Source organism: Astatotilapia calliptera, chromosome 12 (genome assembly GCF_964374335.1).
Source record: "Astatotilapia calliptera chromosome 12, fAstCal68.1, whole genome shotgun sequence".
In the NCBI taxonomy this organism is placed as follows: domain Eukaryota; kingdom Metazoa; phylum Chordata; class Actinopteri; order Cichliformes; family Cichlidae; genus Astatotilapia; species Astatotilapia calliptera.
Window position 1 is genome coordinate 31649487 of NC_137433.1, and position 18134 is coordinate 31667620.

Genomic DNA, 18134 nt, shown 5'->3' on the forward strand with positions numbered 1-18134 from the left:
GCATAATCACTTAATGTATTTTGTACTATATAGCATCTTAGGTCGCAGAGTAACAATGAAAGCTATCTAATAAAAGTGGATTAAGTAAAAATCAGCATGTTTTGTTTTTTTTAAAAAGTGAATGCACTGACTCAAAGCAACCCTTTCAAATTAAAAGACTCCAATCAGGACTACCAGCATTTGAAATATTAAGTTGACTAATAATGTTCATGTTTATTTTCCTTGAGTTTGTGTAATGTTTTACAGTAAAGTGCTGTCACTATGATTAAAATGGAAAACTATCAGGCTTGTGAAGTCGTTTAACCACGTTAAACTGGCATAAAGTACAATAAAGTAGAGCCTGTCTTTATTTAAGATGTTAAGGACTAAGATAATTCATACATCGACTGGATTAACGCCCAGTCCCTTTTTTAAAGTGCCCAACAGTTTCTTTTTAACTCTCACGGTAAATACTTGATGTAATCTGCAGGACTAATGATCCAGACGCGTTAATTAACCTCTCACTACATGGGAAAACCGCTCGGGGGAAACACAAACAAACTTCCTTACTGTCACTTTATCAAGTTGTGCAGCTTGCGCCTGTCTGGGGACCAACTGAGTGATTGTTCATGTGTCCGTGGAAGAAAAACGCCCCTCGGTGCGGAGCGGCGGATGGAGATCAGATCATTCCCAACTCGGGACCCGAAGTGACAACATCTCATGCTCGGAGTTCAGCGTTACTGTGTGTTTTTTAACTCTCTCTCTCTCTGTGGACCTTACTCAAGGATGAACTGAAATAGTTTTTGTATTTTCACTGTCGAAGAGGAAGACACATTATCGGATCTATGAAAAAACCCACGTGGATTTGTACAATCATTTTAAACCAGAAGGAATGCATATTTTGTCTGTCAAACTAACTTTCTTGTTGTCGCTGATAGGAGTAACACGAGGTGAGTGGCGGGGGAATCTCTCGGTGGTAGTTTCCTGCTTGAGAAAGTTGAGAGAAAAAAAATCACTTTTATGACTATTTAGTCTGTAAAATGTCCAAAGTGTGTGAATTGATCTTGATGCGCTCACTTTTTTGTGAACTGAGGCTAAAGTGCAGAATTTTCCAAACTTTATTGCCGCCTGCAGGGTTCATCTGCTAATTAACAGTCATGATGTTTACTTTTTTTATTTCTTTTGCACCTGTTGGATTTAGCAAAACCTTTACGGTTTCACCTCTCCTGGATCAGTTTGCGCATTTTTGCTCTGCAGGCAGCTCTTGAGCACTTGCCCGGCAAACACTCAACTTTTTCTCACTAGTGTGTAAACGCATGCCTTTGCACTCTGGATTGGGAGCAGTGTGAGCGCGTTTGTGTGTTTTAATAATATCGCAAAGCTGTGTTATCCTCCGAGATGGCACAGTCTTTTTTTAAAATTAGGACAGCTAAACTACAACATGTGATTCACACTTAGATTTTACATTTATGGGGAGAAACAAACATATTTGGAAGCTGTTCTTTCTGCAACACCTGGAGGGATTGTTGTACAGGCAATAATCAGTGATTTCAGAGGAGTGTGAGGAAAGCACACAAGTATTAAAACTTTCTGTTTGCAGGTCTGAGATGCTCCAAACAGGCGGAGTCGTGTTTGAACCAGGGGAAATGTCAAACAACTCTAGATGGCAACGAAGAGTGCAAGTAAGTTCAACAACTGCATTTGCTTTTTTTAAGCCAAAGAATAATAAGAAACATCTGCACGGAAGAGATGTGGGATTGTGGAATCTATGAGATTTATTTTATTTTTCATTTTTATTGTTACTCTTCTGGGACGCAAATGGCCAGCGAGCTGAGACAGAAACTGAGTGGACATTGATGAGGACAGGGGTCACCCGATGAGAGAGAGTGTGTTACTGCCACCACACTCTCTCCTCTGCAGCCAAACTCTCGCAGCCCTAAATCTTGTTTTTCTTTTCTTTCACGAAGCGACAGCTGGGTTTGCCAGAAGCTCGGCGACCATTGTTCTCCCCTACGATTAATTCTGTGTGACTAATCTGGGTGAGGCTTCCCAGAGAGACCCTCAGACCCTGTCCTCCTACAACCCCCCCCCCCCCCTCCTCTCTCCTGGGATTTGGTCCCCTCCTCAATGGCCCTCAGTGCTCTCTCTCTCTCTCTCAGTCCCCTGGACAGATGGCAGAGGCTGGAGGATTTTCTAAACTGCTTAAAATGGGCACGAGTTCTGTATTTTGTCTGCAGAGTTTTGTGTTTTGAGATGTTTTCACTTCAGATGCTCCGACAACATGCTCCCGCAACAATAGCCTTCGTTGGCTCTATTTCCACCCTGGCATGAGCTGCATCAGCCAGTGTCACCTTACTGTCGCAAAGACCGGTGACCGCCGAGTGATTGGGCTGGCCAGGTCACAGCTTTGGGACTGAAAGACCTTGGCAGCCATCTTGGCCCTTTGCCACATCTTAATTTGGTCTTGTTGTGTATTCACCCCCACCCAATCCCACCCCACCTCCTCACTGGGCCACAAAGCAATCATTGTGCCCCTGCACTGTCTTCCCTCTCAGACGTCTCCAATTAAACATGGAGATGGGCATCGTCGCGGTTTTGAAAAGGTTTGAGCGGGCACACGAGGTTCAGCATGCCTTTGTGTGTTTCAGTGTTTTCTCCCTCATTGTGTTAGTTGTCACCACACCACCAGAAGGCCAAAAAAAATAAAGTTCAAAGGTTCTCTGAGGTCAGGCAGACTGTCTAAATAGACATAAAACAGACAATAAAACAGTAACTGCTTTCGATTCCATCTTTTCTGAAAGGTAGCTCTGGGCATTTGGTTTTTCTTGCATTTCTATTACAATATGTTATTCACAGTGATATGAAGTTAAGAAGAATTTTGTTAGGCTTTGTGCGTATAAATGTGTGTAGTTTCTCAATGTCAAGAGTAAATTTAATATTGTTAAAAGTAGAGATTTAGAGCGACATTTAAGGGCACCGTGAATTACTACACAGTCCCTGTTGTACTAAGTCCTGTGTGCAAGCTTTAGAACTTGAAAAGAGATGAAAAATGCACAGAATCAATGCAGGATAAGCTGTTATATACTTGTAGACTTTCAGTTGCTAGTATTAGGCAGACCAAGTCACTGGATTTTTGCTACATGATGCAAGAAACGGCACTGCTGAACTCTTTTTTTTTTTTTAAAGCGAATTCTGCCTCTATCACAATATTTTGCTTTGCAGTCTCTCACTGATGAAATGCCAAAAGTCATTTTCTCAGCCTTTAAAAAGCTTCCCCAGAACCTTAAAACACAATATACAATCCTAAGTACTTATCAGGTTAATTGGCCAGTAAGCTGATCTTCAAAGTGAACCAGTGTAAGAGATTAACAAACCAGCTTCTTGCTTCACTCTACAGCTCCAAAACTCAGAGAGACGTTTACTGATGCTATCGCTCTTTTTACATGAACCTCATTCTCCAAGATTGATGACTTCCACAGTAAGTGGGTTGATCCAGCCAGTGCTTCAGCTCTTGTTAAAGCAGCACAGCTGGAAGTATCACGACACGAACAGCGAGAAATAATTGCAACCAGGTGGATCCTGTTTGAAGCTTAGTGTAAAAATAGGTGTAAGATGATGATTAATGTGCGCTTTTTTTAATCAGTTAAATGTTTACAACATTCTCAGCTCACAGATTGTGTTTTTCTTCTTCATGCTTGTCAGAATTACAGTCTGGGTTTCTCCTCAACTAATTAGCTGCCACTCTCGAACTCAAGTGCTATATCGAGGTCAAGTAAGTGGCATTGGATAGTTCAGTTTTATGTAGTTTGTCAAAGATGCCTACTTGACATGCCATGCCATAAATACCTCATCCTCGTATCTGGCTTGGCCCAATGACATCCCAACTGAACTTTATCTCCGGAGAGCTTCGAGGAGGCCTCTCATTTACTGTGTAGGCTTGGCAGCAGCAGAAGGCAGTGACAGAGCTGAGCCAATCCAGACTAGGAAAAATAACTCACAGATTCCAGTGGCACAGTGGCCAGAATCAAAGCAGCTTGCAGCAGAGCTCCCTCTCTTTCCTGAGAGTTGAGAGATGTCAGGCTGGGACAGGGGCGAGGAAGGATGCTGCTGAGAGATCACATACTTTCACCGTTAGCTGGTCAAAGTGATGAAAAAACGCAGCTGAAAGCATGTTGATAGCAGCGTGAAGTGGTGAGCTGTTGCAAGGGTTTAAGTTTGCATAGTAGGTGAAGGATCGGAGTTTGGCCAGATGAATACTATAGACCCACTGTCATCTCTCGACTATAGCAGCATCCAATGCCTTTATTTACTTCAGCTACAGAAGGTAGCTGGCCCTTGTTTGAAGCTGCTTTCTAATTCCCTTTGTTTGGTCACTATTACTTACTCTGGCATTTAGGGGGACAAAAACCCTTTGTCCAGGTATTTAATTATGAAAAGTTTATAACTGTATCATACACAGAGGACCAAGTTCCAAGCACTGGGGCTTTAATACACTTTTTTTTCAAGCTAAGATCTAATCATAGCAACATGACATGATGCCTTGATATGGTTCATTTGCAACTTTCGATTGCATGCAACAGTCCTTGTGAGTAAACTAAGTTGGCCCACTTGTTGCTGAGATGCATCTGTGTGTTTGTTTGTTTCCAAAACTTAAGCTCTGCTCTCAATTTATGAGCTTGAAAGCGCTGTGCATAACGTTTTTCACTTTCAGCCTGCACACACTGAGCTGGTTGGAAATTCCCTGAAAAAAAATACGGGTAAAGTTGTTTATTTCTAATTTATCGTTAAGAACACACCTGCCTTCACACACCTGTGCTCCCAGCGACACTCAGTAGCCATATCTGCTCCTTTGATTCTTGAAAGGGGTTAACAAATTTAGGCTCTGAAAATGTGAGAAGTTTAATCCTGCTGTTAGGATCTGCTCATTTGTTGGCATTTTGAGCAAACGTTGCCTCAGATAACAGCCAGTCGTTAATTCCTTGCTGGTATGTGCAACTGCTACAGTATTAGATCCACCTTCAGTGAAAGTGAGCCCTTGTCTCTCCGGTTCTGGGCATTCTTCAATGGCACCTCTGTTCACTCCAGTCAGATGAGTCTATCTTAGCCTCCCCCGCATGCTCTCCACTCCCCCCTGCACCTCTATTCAGAGTCAGGAAGCAGAATCCAAGTGGCCTAAGGGAAGAAAAGGTGCCGTATCTGATCATATCATCACACAACGAGAAGCACATAGTGCGAGCCTTTTATATGGCCACTGCTGCCAGTGTTAGGTTCCCTTTGGCTCGAGTCCGCCTGGTGAGAGGAGAGCTCTGGCTGACTGAAGCGACTTGGTGGTGGGGAACCTCAGTGCCGAGGATTAGTGATATTTGAACCCCCCCTGTTTGGCATATGCCAAGACAAATCACATAAACTTTGATCATAGGCTAAGAGGACTGACAGTCAGCGTGTGTGTGTGTGTGTGTGTGAGAGAGAGAGAGAGACAAAGAAGCTTTGCACACTCCAAACCACACTTCCTCATTTCTTTTATTTTCCTTCCGGCAGACCACCTGTCTTTGGGTTATAGTATAACAACTAGGAGGAACACACACTCTCCCATACAGCAGCATGCTCCATAATACCCATGATTACTTGTGGTTTTGCCCATTCAGCTTCACATAGAAAAATGACTTTGTCTGCCAGGTGTGCTTTTAGCTTGCAGTCACACTCACAAACAGAATAATTAAGAGAGTGGAGTGTGATGCCTTTATCGTGAACCAGAGCAGTTTATAACAGCAGTAATGCTGATTGTAGGACTGATATTAGTGTCTGTTACATGGCAACAAAAAATAAAAAGTACAGATTTGCTCAAGGGTTAAAAGTTTCAGCAGGAATCATAGTGTGCTAGGATTGTTTGGGAGTGGTCAGAATTTGCCTTTGATAGAAAGGTCTGCGCTCTCTGTGAGTGCACCAAATATAATGAAGTGATCAAATCTAATCTAACTTTGATTTTATTACATTGAAGCAGGGGGTTTTATTCAGTGGGGACACTGAAGGGAAGGTGTTGAGGTGAATTTCAATTGTATTAATTGGTGGAGATATTTCTAAAGCTCTAACACTGATACAATATTTAAAGATTAGAAATGTAATGCAAATAAATGTTAAAAAGTCACAGTATTACAACCAAATGTTCTGTATTTCCACCTCATGCCAACACAAAGCTGTAGAGCATGGACACATGACTTTTGGAGGCGTTCTTTGTGACTGCCACCAGGATCTCAGAAGTCCATCTTTTGGGTCCTGTGTGTTGTGTGGTGGAGCCTCTGTTGAGGACATCTTTGGGCTCCTTGTTGCTTTCCTCTCTGTTCCATGGTGGCAGGGTGGACTGCAGGTGCAGCCATTGTGGTTTACATCAGAGCATTGTATTGCAGTGATGAATTAACTTGCTTCAACCATCAGTAGGTTTAATCTTGGTGTTATCTTGTATGTATGTTTTGAAATAACAGAAGAAATGCTTCTTTTAAAGGTAGAAAACGCCTGATAATCATCATGTTTTGCTAGCTGCCGTCAGTGTTTAAAATAACAGGACTGACATGAGAAACCTGGCAAACAAAGTAGTAAATAAGTAAGCCAAAGTGACAGCTTTCACTCTTAAATCAACCTGATAATCTGATAAGAAAGAGGCTGGGAAAACCTAAAAGAAACATGTATTAGTCCTTTTGAGCAGTAGAAACTTTCACTATTAAACATTGGCTGTTTGGAAGTTACAGTCATTTCACTTTGTTTTGTGGCTGTTAGCACACACACACAGGGTTGTCTTAACAGCCAACAGTTTAACAGCGATGTACATGTTGGACAATTTTTCATGCTCTGGCTCACCCTTGAAGTAACAACCTGAGGATCCTGTTGTGCTGTCAGTTACACCTTCAGACACCCGTGAAGCCCTTAAGTGGTTCCCAGCCTCGTAAAGTGGCAGTAGCAGAAGTCATTAGAGCTGCTATTACGCTCATGACATGCGCGCACACACACACACACACACACACACACACACACACACACACACACACACACACACACACACACACACACACACACACACACTGAGTGTTTTGTCCAAAGGGGAGCTTTTTCTTTCCCATGGGCTATACTGCTCCCAAATAAACAGGGTCTCTAATGAAGGCTGCCAGATGTGGGCTGGCCAGGTCAGCTCTCCTGTACGATTAGAGAGGGAGGAAAAGAAGGATGAATATAAAGAGAAGGCAAGAAGTGGAAGCACTTCCCCCTGTAATTTCTGTAGCCAGTTGGGATTTGATGGTAACTTTGGTTTCATTTCCACAACAAACAACAAGCCTGGTTTTTGTGCCAGGTTCGGTTTTAGTGAAGAGTTATTTATATTTGCGTGATTCAAGCCAAATGCATGTGTTAAAGAGGTGTTTGCTACTGTGCAGACTGCTGGGAAAACACAGGAGAGGAAGAAAGAGAGAGGTAAGTGTCGTGGAAAGGAGGGGAGAGTGCCCCTTCACCCCTGGGCAGTGCTACTAAAACAGATCCGATGAGACCAAAGGGGAGTTAGACCAGACATGAACCAAACAGCCAGGAAATGAGATAAGGTGGTGGGGAGACAGGAGAGATAAGGGGAGGGGGGAGAGAGAGGAACTACATCATTTGACTCCTAGACACAAGGTCAGTTAGTCAAACTTATAAGGGAGAAAGGAGAGGAGGAGGAGAAAAACAATTAGTTGAAGAAACTGGGAGAAATGTGACAGACCATTGTCTCGCATGTTTCACACATCAGGGGATCGTCCACTTCAGACATGTTCTCACCGCTGGAAATACAGGTGGCAGGACACATGACAGCCACTTGCTCCCTGTGAATACACCGGACAGGATATTGATTTGCTCTCGCATTTGCACAGCTGTACATCATGCAGGCATCTTTACTCGGAAGTCGACTGATTAAAGACAATCCATTTAAATCACTTTTGACTTTTTGTTGGTGCTTTTTTAATCAGACTAGTAAATTAGATACCAGGAACATCTCTAGATTAATGTCCAATCCAAGTGATTTAAACATTCGTGTTCTCACATGCACCTCTGTAGACTGGCATTCAAAATCTATAAGCCATAAAGAAGGTGGCTGAATGGGCTATTCCAACACTGTTAAAATCTATCATACCAACAAAGTCCTAGTTTTAGCTTCCAGTTTTTCCAGTTTCTTCCATGATAGTAAGTGAAATGTCTTTATGTGTTTGAAAATGTTACTGGAAAATGAGACGGGTGTTTTTAATACCCAGCAGATCAAGCGAAACAAAGAATTATCCTAAAAAAATCCTGATCAAGTTGCTAATGGAAATGGAACCAGACAGTGATCTGTTTCTCACAGAGCTTTACATGCCACAGTAATTGAATAAATACACAACCTAATTCACTAAGCTTCTCAAAGAGCACATAAAGCAAGGCCCATGCAGCTGCCAAAATCTCTTTGCTTATTCTAGGTTTTTATTTGTATACAGTGCACATGTGTAGCCTACATATTACATGCTCCCATCTGCGTGTGACCTCAGAAAGATGGCAGATGGCAGATTGGCTCGGCACTGAGGAAAACCCCTTTAGAGTGACGCCTGGCTGAGGGTCAGATGTCACCACAACATCTGCTGCAGGCTCGAGCCGCCGCCCGGCCCTGTTATGCATCCCATCAGTGGTGCAGACCTGTTGCCACGGGCTACAGCGGCAGCGACTGAAGAAGAGATGGCCCGGGAGTGAGCGCAGAGGAGAACAATGAGGGCTGCTGGGGAGGGATGACAGAAAAGATAATAACAGTATCGGCCTTACCGCGGAGATAATTCCACTGCTGTGCTGCAGTTACACGATACCTCCCAAACACCTGATATTTGCTCAGCTTCTGATTTGTGCTCCACTTTTCATGTCTTCTTTATTTACCTTTCTAGCAGCCCAGTTTATCGACTGCTGTTGAGATTATCCCGCTTCCCGGGCCGGGCAGATTTCACTTGTTGAAGCAGCTGCTTTGCTCTGTTTGTTTTGAACACAGCCAAGACTTGATAAAAGAGTCGTTGAATATCTTTTGTCTTACCCACCTTTTTTTATGTGTTTGGGCTCTTATCGAGGCAGTTAAAATTGATGCCCGTAAAAGCTGTTTTGTGCTGAGTGTGTACTTGACAGGCTATCGCCAAGTTAAAGAGCAAACTGTTAACATTCTTTGTCAAGCGTGTGCTACAGTTGACTTAATGCTAGCATCCCAGGCGGAGTGTGTTTGAATAGTGTGTCCACATGCTTTGAGGTAAGGGTGCAAGGGGCTCTGTCTGTTTGTCTTTTAGACCTTGGTGTGAGATGCAGAGCTGTTTTTGTGAGGGCAGAAACCGGTTTCAAAAGCTAGTGCAAGTCTTTTCCAAGACCCATAAAGGGAAGCTGCCAGCAAGCCCCTATTGAGGTTTCTCAGGTTAAGAATCAGGACAGGAGGCTCTTTAGAGTAAACACCAGAAAATTCCTTCTGCCTCCTTTCTGCCTTTCTCTCCTTGAAAACCAAACCAAACCAGTTTCCTTTCTCTCAGACGTCTTTGTTTGTCCCAGTGCATGTCTGTGTGTCTCTGTCTATGTGCGTCTGTGTGTGTGTTTTGGATTTTTAGCTTTTCCTTTTGCCTTGTGCTTGGCCTCCAGCATTGCAGACCACAAAAAAAAAAGTTGCAGAGCAGCTTGGAGTATCTTGGATGAAACTTTTGGGAGGATGAGCATTAAGCAGATGCGAGTTATAAATCCGACTGTGCTGTCTTACAAATGAAAAGAAGGGGTTTTAGGAGAAAAGGGGTGAGAGAGAGGGTTTTGGAGGGAAAGAGAGTGCACAGAGGGGAGCGAGTGGATGCCAGCAGCCATACAGCTTTGAACAGAGGAAGTGAAAAAAAAAAAAGAAATCAGGAGTGAGCACATATAGTGGAAGGACAATTCAGAGAAAGATTTTTTTTTTTTTTTTGGGGGGGGGGAGAGAAAGAAGAGGAAAGAGGAGGTCTAACAGCTGAATACGCCCGGCCTGTGGTCAGCGCTGAATGGGGAGGAAAAACAATGGGCCCACTCATCCTTCGCTCTCCTTTCTATGCCTCTCTCACTCCTCATTTTTACTGCTAAGTATTTGTGGGAATGGTGGGGGGCATTCATTCAAATACCAACACTGTGAAAAAATGTCCAAATCAACATGTTATTTAACTTTGAGTCCTTAAATTTCCATTCTTTTGATTGCTATTTTACATTTTTACAGTATGTTAATAAATACCTCAAGCCAGAAACAACTAGTTTAAAAAGAATAGTGAATCACAACATAACGCATTTATTTTTGTGAGAGATGAGGGCACGGCCTCTCTCTTAGTGTTTGAGGACAGTAGTCAGATGGGGTGCCATGGAAAGGAAGGAGGCTAAGTGTTGGGGATATGGGAGACAAGGGGTAAAAGGGAGGGGGGGGGGGGATGACTGGCCGGGGTAGCAGCTGCTGTCTCCTCATTAGCATGCGCACCTGCTCCCTGCGGCCTTTTTCCAGCGAGCTCGTGCGGCGCCTCACGACCTCAGCACCCGCCACCGCTGGGGCTTAGCTGGACTGGCCTTCTAGCAGCCAAATTTTCTCTTGGCCGACTCCCCACCCCCAGACTCACTGCAACACACACATACTTCCACTGTCCCCTGTCGGGTTAAATAGAGATGCTCTATGTGGAAGAATGTCCATAGATTTTAATGTACAGCTGTTTTATCAGATTAACTCAGTGTTGCTGCTGCATAGACTGCTGAAATACTTTGTAACTACTAAATATGAATTTACATTTTTTTTTAGAAGTTTTCAGTGTTGCTTTTTTAAGTTTATTTGACATTTCATGACAGACTGAGCATTTCTCTTGGTTCAGATTGGAAAAACCCAGAGGTCATCAGGACAAGACACATTTTATGTGCATAAGTCAAGTCTAATGGCTCAGTCTGGTAATTCTCCTTAGCGTCAGACCAGGGTTTGCTTCTTTTCTAGGTGTGAAAGATTTATGTGTCTTTTACTGGCATTTGGAAACAATGTGTCCTGAAAAGTTGCCAACAATTTTACTGTAAGAGAAACGGCAGTATTTTCAGATCATTAATCAAAATGTTTTACAATGTTTTTTGACAGATTAGACGTTTTCCATCAAAGATATTGACTATGTGTCTTTGAGAGGACCTTGTAATTGACTAAATGATGGATATAATAACAAAGTGTCTCATTTGCACATTGTAAAGTAATTTGTGGAAAATTTGTGGGGGGGTTTTGGGTTTTTTTTTTTATAATAGCTAGACATTTCACATTTCACTTCCTTTGAAAAGTAGGTCTTCAGAAAAGGCTTGGTTTACAACAGTTTATTGTGGAGTTTTTTTTACTCTTGGCTCTGTGTGATGTCAGTTACAGCAGATATACTTAATATGGTTATCTCAGGCACACAGCTCTGACTCTGAGCACAGAAGCCCCACCCACTCTGTTCAAACCTTTTGTTCATGATACAAGCAGCCAATCAGAAGAAAGCTGGCTTCTTTCAAACAAATCACATTGACCTGGTGTTAATAAATAAGGATTATTTTTCACTGTGAATCACATAATGCTCTCTTCTAGAGTCCATGAATAAAAATATAGCGCTGGAACGAGTAGGTCTACTTTTATAAATGGCCTCAGACTAAATGACAAGCATGCAAGGTGCCACTCTTTGCTCTAGACATGGTGAAATGCCACCACTCACTGCTACTGTTTATGCAGTTGGCAGCCTAGCATGTCATGTTTTCTTTTCTTTGCCACAGTCCTAAAGCTGTCTAATCCCATGAGGGGGAGACCCTGTCTAAACACACGCCTGTCCCTGCACAGGGTCCACAGCTCGGCCCCACTTACACTAACATACACACAGGGTGGACGCCCTGGGAATGTTTGGGGACAGGGTCCTGTCAGCCCCTCAGTGCTAACAGACTGGCTGGCTCGGGTCAGGTATTTGAGAGCAATTTGGGGTTTTTTTTAATGTCTTTCATGCTTTGTGCACAATGGTTTTTGTGTGAGAACAAAACAAGAGAAAGAAAACTCTTGCTGGTCAGGCATGTGCATAAAAAAACTCCAACAGAGCAAAAAAACAAATCTGCATTTTAGGACATTCTCTGTGTAGTTTTCCGCTACATGGGAATTCACTTTTCAGAAATCTTTCATGAATCTTGAGTGGTTGCACTGCAGTGTCTTTCACTTCATCCCCTGCCCATCCTCTTGTCTGATGCGTGAGCAAATCCTCTCTGGGGAAGACAGAATAACGAGCACTGAGGTGGTGGCACGGTGCTTTGAAGTTGCCATAATGTTGGCTTGCAGCTCAAACTGTGGCATAGATGCTGCCTTGTACACAGGATGAATGAGTGCTGACAAAAGGGTCAAAGTGAGCAGATTCCAGTCCTCAGAGCTGCTGAAGAGTGCCATGATGGCTGCTTTTCTCATACCTCCACTTTTGGGAAGGACGGATTAGGAACAAGATTTCCAAATACCACAGATTTTTCTTTTGTGCCCCTAGCCAACCAGCATTATTGACAATAGGATTGAATCTTTGAAATGCTGTGAACTGCTTGGATTTATGGGTCAGTTAGAGCAGCAAAAAGGACTGAGTATTAAACCTCAATCAGTTTTTGGTTAAGACAGAGTGTGTCTGTTAGATGTAAGTGGCTGGTTAAAACTAAAGAGTTTTCCATACCAAGAAATATGGCTTTACTTTACTTCCAGCCCACAAATCTGTGGATACGCAAGGAGCTGTGAAACATTCCTTCATGTAATCTTTCTGCCTGTGTGTATGCATGTGTAAAATAGTGATCACCGTCTGTCTTTGTGCGGGTATATGTATGTGTGTGTGGCCCTGTGTAAAATAGCGATCACCGTCTGTCTTTGTGCGAGTATGTGTATGTGTGTGTGGCCCTTTTGTTGAGCCGCGCGCATCCTCAGGGGACATGCTTTCAGCTCCTCTCATTGTAATTGTAAATGTGTGAATGTGCCTCTGTGATCAGCGGCTCTCTCTCTGGGAACTTGTTCGCTGGGGTCCGAGCAGCGTTTATGACTCAGAAACAACCTGTGAGAAACATCACAGGAGCTTGTCCCCCTCCCCTCGCTGCCCAGACCACTCTGTTTTATAGCTTCAAACACATTGTCCACAGGGGGTGACAGTAGAAAGACAAATGTCCCGTTTAAAGCATAGTTTCTCATTACTGGGAATGTGACGCATTCACCACTCTGTCTACAAAAAAACTAATACTGCTTCAATTCATATCACTAAAGGGAAAAAAGTGGGAGTATACTATGTGTATATATATATATATATATATATATATATATATATATATATATATATATATATATATGTATATATATATATATATATATATATATATATATACACACTAGTGTACTATATGTATACTATGCATATTGAAATCTGCTAAACAGAAGTCCAATTAATAAATAAAAATCAATTAAATAAGAAACTGGCAGCTTTTAGTATATGAATTTGCCAGTTTTAGCTCTAGCACATTGGCTTGCTTTGGAAAGTAGTGTGCACATCCTCAGAAAAATGAAGAGTAAATGGTAAATAAAAATAAAGTATAATCCATAATAAAGTATAATCCAAACATCACCCTGATTAGCAGCTGAGAATCTCAGTTCTTATCATGGCTTTTATTAATACTTAAAGTATAAACCTCTTACATATTAAATTGTTTAAATATGACAAAATGATTATCTTTCTCATAAAGAAACTGACCTCTGACCTCCCTCATCTGCTGTTTCCAGGTGCCGTGATGGATTCCTAGGAAACAGGTGCCAGTTTCGTGATCCATGCACCGCTTCGCCATGTGAGAACGATGGCATGTGCCACCACACATTAAGCGAGAACAGTGTGGACTTCTTTTGCAGCTGCAGGCCAGGCTTCGTAGGCCTCCACTGCCAGATTGTCAATCCCTGCACCAGCATACTTTGTCGCAATGGAGGCACCTGTGCTTTGGACAATCTCCAGAGTTACAAGTGTCATTGTCCACCTGGATGGTTAGGTAAAATAAAACAGTGCTATGATATTGAACCAATGGTTGGTTGATGATAAATAAGATTGGAAACTAGATAACTGGATAACAAAAGTAACACTCTTTGTTTATGGGTCATTTTGAGGTTGTGAAATCCCAGAAATCTGTGTCTAGCAATGTGTTTAATCTTTCACACAATATCTTTGTGCCTTCAGGTAAGCAGTGTGAACGAGCCGACCCCTGTACCTCTAATCCATGTGCCAACAGTGGACAGTGCTCCGTCATTGAATTCCAGTACATCTGCACCTGCACGCCCTTCTTCACTGGAATGACCTGCACACAGGATGTCAACGAGTGCGACATAAAGCCATCGCCCTGCAAGAACGGCGGGGTGTGCATCAACGAGGTCGGCAACTACCGATGTCAGTGCCCACCGGACTACATAGGCAAGCACTGTGAGAGCCGCTACTTCCCCTGCAACCCGTCACCCTGCCAAAATGGAGGCACCTGCATCCAGAAGGGAGAGACGAGTTACGAATGTTCCTGTGTGCCAGGTAACATTAAGCTGCATTAAAACACGTCTTAAATGATTTGATCATTTGCTGTACAATTGCTCTAAAGTGGGCCTCCTGTGCTTTTCTTCAGTCATGTAAATAAAGTGACTATGTTGAATACTGAGGTCAGCAAATTTTTTATTCTAGGCTTTTAATATTCAGGAGTTTCTTTTTAAAAAGGAATAAAATAAAGGTGTACTGTTTAAGAAGCTGTGGTAAGGTGGGATTGATCAGATCCATTAACGTTTGTGAAGTTAAAGCCACCATGACACCCCATTGAATCAAGGTTAGGTGATTCCTAAATATCAGCACTGCGAGTGGCTGATTAAGTGGTGATGTCATTTTAGGCTGGGCTGCTCCTGTGTGTGCTGTGCCCTGTGTGAGTGTGTGAGTGTATTTGTACTTTGTTGTGCACAGTATGCGAACAAAGCAGAGCAGGAAAGCATCCGGGCTTATCGTAAGGAAATGGTCAAAGGACAACATCCTTTTCACATGATGGAGTGAAGCAGTTCTTGCTGGGACTCCGGCCCTGCCCTCCACCCTGTCACCTCCACACACACTGACTTCACCTTGTTTTTTTCTGTTTCCTTCCAATTCAGAAATTCACGCAAAGAATTTGTGTGGCAACTTTCCATCCCGTCTTACTGGCAGCCTCGTCTGTTCTTTGAAAAGCCTAAAGAGAAAATAATGTGTTGGTCTCTCAGTTTTTTTTTTAAAGTTATTACATACATTAAAGTAATTAAAAGAAAACATCCATGTAAGTCAGGGTTGGGATCTTCTAGGGTAAAGTGACTAAATGAATTGATCATGTGTGATTGGCTGAGTCGATCGCCAGTTGGTATTTTGCAAATATTGTAAATATTTAGCCTGCAAAGCACAATTCAAAGCACACACTACTAGGAACTTGCAGAGGGAATTGTGTTTTTTTCACATACAGAAGCATGGTAATGGCTTCAGTCACACAGGCCTAGAGATCAGTTGCAGTCACAAACCCGCATGTCATGTTGGAAGGAAGACGCCAATTTGTCTGCAAGCACTCGCAAACTACTCATCAAGTGGTAGTTAAAGTGTGAAAAGTGTGATGCAGAGACCTTTTGATGTGTTTGTTGCTGCTTGAGGACACGACTTTTACTTTGAAGGCAAACTTTCTCCTCTTACAGTTTGCACCACACTATTAAAAATGTCACTACAGCTCAGAGACTAAATGGTGAATACTTGTGACCAAATAATTGCAACCATGGCAATCTGTTAGCAACCAAACCAGTCGCAAGGTTTTTTTGTGTAGCAACCTCCGGTTGGATCCTCCAGCAACCACTCCCTAGTATCTAGGCCGGTTTGACTGAGCCCTGAATGACAATAACAAATTTCCGACAATAAAATTCAGTTGAAATTTGAGCAACATTGCAGTGGAAGCTGCAGACATCTGCTTTTTTTATATATTAGCAGTGGTTTAGCTTGGTTTCAGAAGCTGACTGTAAGTCGTTACGTGTTGTACTGGTTTTGCTTTGCATTTTATTTTACCCAGGATGCCAGCTGTACAGTGCAGTGGCTGCTTGTTGTGTAACCGTATAGGAGAGTGGCAGGCTTACCACAGACCTCAAAATGGTAAAGCCTCGCTTTTCTTGGGAAGGAAAAGACAGTTGACCACATTTAACTGCAAGTTTCATTCCCTTTGTTGTAAATGGGACATTGTTGTTTTCAAACCAGGAGAAATGAGAAACTAAATATTTAAAGTCTCGTTAAAGACGGCACAGTTTATGCAACGTAAACCCACACTGAAGCAAATTAACGGAGAGACGTTTTTTCTTTTTTTGTTAATGTCAGGTTTTACGGGGAAAAACTGCAGCCAAAACATTGATGACTGTCCAAATCATGAATGCCAGAATGGAGGGACCTGTGTTGATGGAGTCAACACCTACAACTGCCAGTGTAAACCAGAATTTACAGGTCTGTATGTTGTTGCTTCACTGTATGAGTCCGTGAAGAAGCCTGTCTGGGGACATACACCCACTTATCCTGGTGCTTCCACTTCACAGGCCAGCTCTGTAGAGAGGACGTCGATGAGTGCCAGCTGATGCCCAACGCATGCCAAAATGGCGGCACATGCCACAACACCTATGGCAGTTACCAGTGCGTGTGCGTGAACGGCTGGACCGGGGACGACTGCAGCGAGAACATCGATGACTGCGCCAGTGCGGCCTGCCATCAAGGGTCCACCTGCCATGACCGGGTAGCTTCGTTCTATTGTGAATGCCCCCCCGGCCGCACAGGTTTGTGGAATTTCGATCTTAGTGCATGGCGGCAGAACTTCTGCTTCTTAAGTTAAATACAACTGTTGTGCGAACTTAATCTGACACAAACTGTGTGAGCTAACCCAGTAAAACTGAAATTGATTGAAATCACTGGATATATAATGAAGTCCTTCTTATTTTTGTCCTCTGCACCAGGTCTGCTCTGCCAGCTGGATGATGCCTGCATGAGCAACCCATGCCAAAAGGGCTCCAACTGTGACACCAACCCCGTCACGGGAAATCATTTTTGTACCTGCCCCTCGGGATATGTTGGAGCTTCCTGTGATCAGGACATTGATGAATGCTCACTGGGTAAAACTCATCTTTTGCACACTGTCAGACATATTTCAACATCAGTATTCAGAGTTTAGCTTTACCACTGTCACGAAAACTTCAATTACCACACATTGGTTTGTAATTCCTTTATACAAACTAAAATACAAGGTCATTCTTTTGCCCTATTATGGGTACTTTGGTACCCATAATTGTACCCCTAATTGCAGTAAATAACCCCCTCTGGGGTATTATTGCTGTAATCCCGCAGTTGAGGCTTTTGGTTTGGCTTTGTCAAACAACACTGAGCCACTCAACGTCCTATAATGTCTTTTATAGTGAAATTGCTGCTTTTCACATCCTTATGGACACACCAACCTGCTAAAGGAAGTGAAATTAAAGCCTGGATCTTTTTAAACAGGTTCCAATCCGTGTGAGCATGCGGGGAAGTGTATCAATACCAGGGGCTCATTCCAGTGTAAGTGTCAGCGGGGCTTTGTGGGACCACGGTGTGAGCTGGACATCAACGAGTGCATGTCGAACCCATGTTTGAACGAGGCTACATGCCTGGACCAAATAGGAAAATTCCAGTGTATTTGCATGCCAGGTAAGATGTCTGGTTATATGGAGAAGCTACTTTTTCAGTCACATTCCCACAGGGTGCACTCTGGAACGCTCTGCTGTGCACATTTGTAAAGTCCTTTGAGGGAAATGTGTCCCATATGAATACATTTAACTTGAATTTTGTTTGTTTTGGTTAATTTCACCAAATGCAGCAAATCATATGCACTAAACAAGTCTCCTATAATCAAAAATAGGTTTTGCTTTGAACTTTAAGTAGTTCAGCTCTCACAGACCGAGCCACACTTTGAATTCAAGTGTTTTCAGTCCCATTGCTGCAAGCCCCCCACCTAGCCAGGCAGTCTGTCTTTGCAAAAGTGTGTGGAAAAAATGGATCTTTTTAAAGAACTCACTGAATGTGTGAAAGAAACTGTACTGTAATAGGATGAAGTCTTTGAAACAA

General features: G+C 42.8%; 1 protein-coding gene across 1 annotated transcript in view; it reads left to right on the forward strand.

Moving 5' to 3' along the window:
- Positions 1–665: 665 nt before the first annotated feature.
- Positions 666–18134, forward strand: part of notch1b (notch receptor 1b) — a 43827-nt gene continuing 26358 nt past the window's right edge. The window contains exons 1-8 of the mRNA XM_026186396.2: positions 666–929; positions 1580–1661; positions 13766–14022; positions 14208–14546; positions 16371–16493; positions 16583–16816; positions 16994–17149; positions 17532–17717. Of these exons, the coding sequence (XP_026042181.2) occupies positions 872–929; positions 1580–1661; positions 13766–14022; positions 14208–14546; positions 16371–16493; positions 16583–16816; positions 16994–17149; positions 17532–17717 (1435 nt within the window). The 5' untranslated portion in view covers positions 666–871. The remainder of the gene's footprint in view (positions 930–1579; positions 1662–13765; positions 14023–14207; positions 14547–16370; positions 16494–16582; positions 16817–16993; positions 17150–17531; positions 17718–18134) is intronic.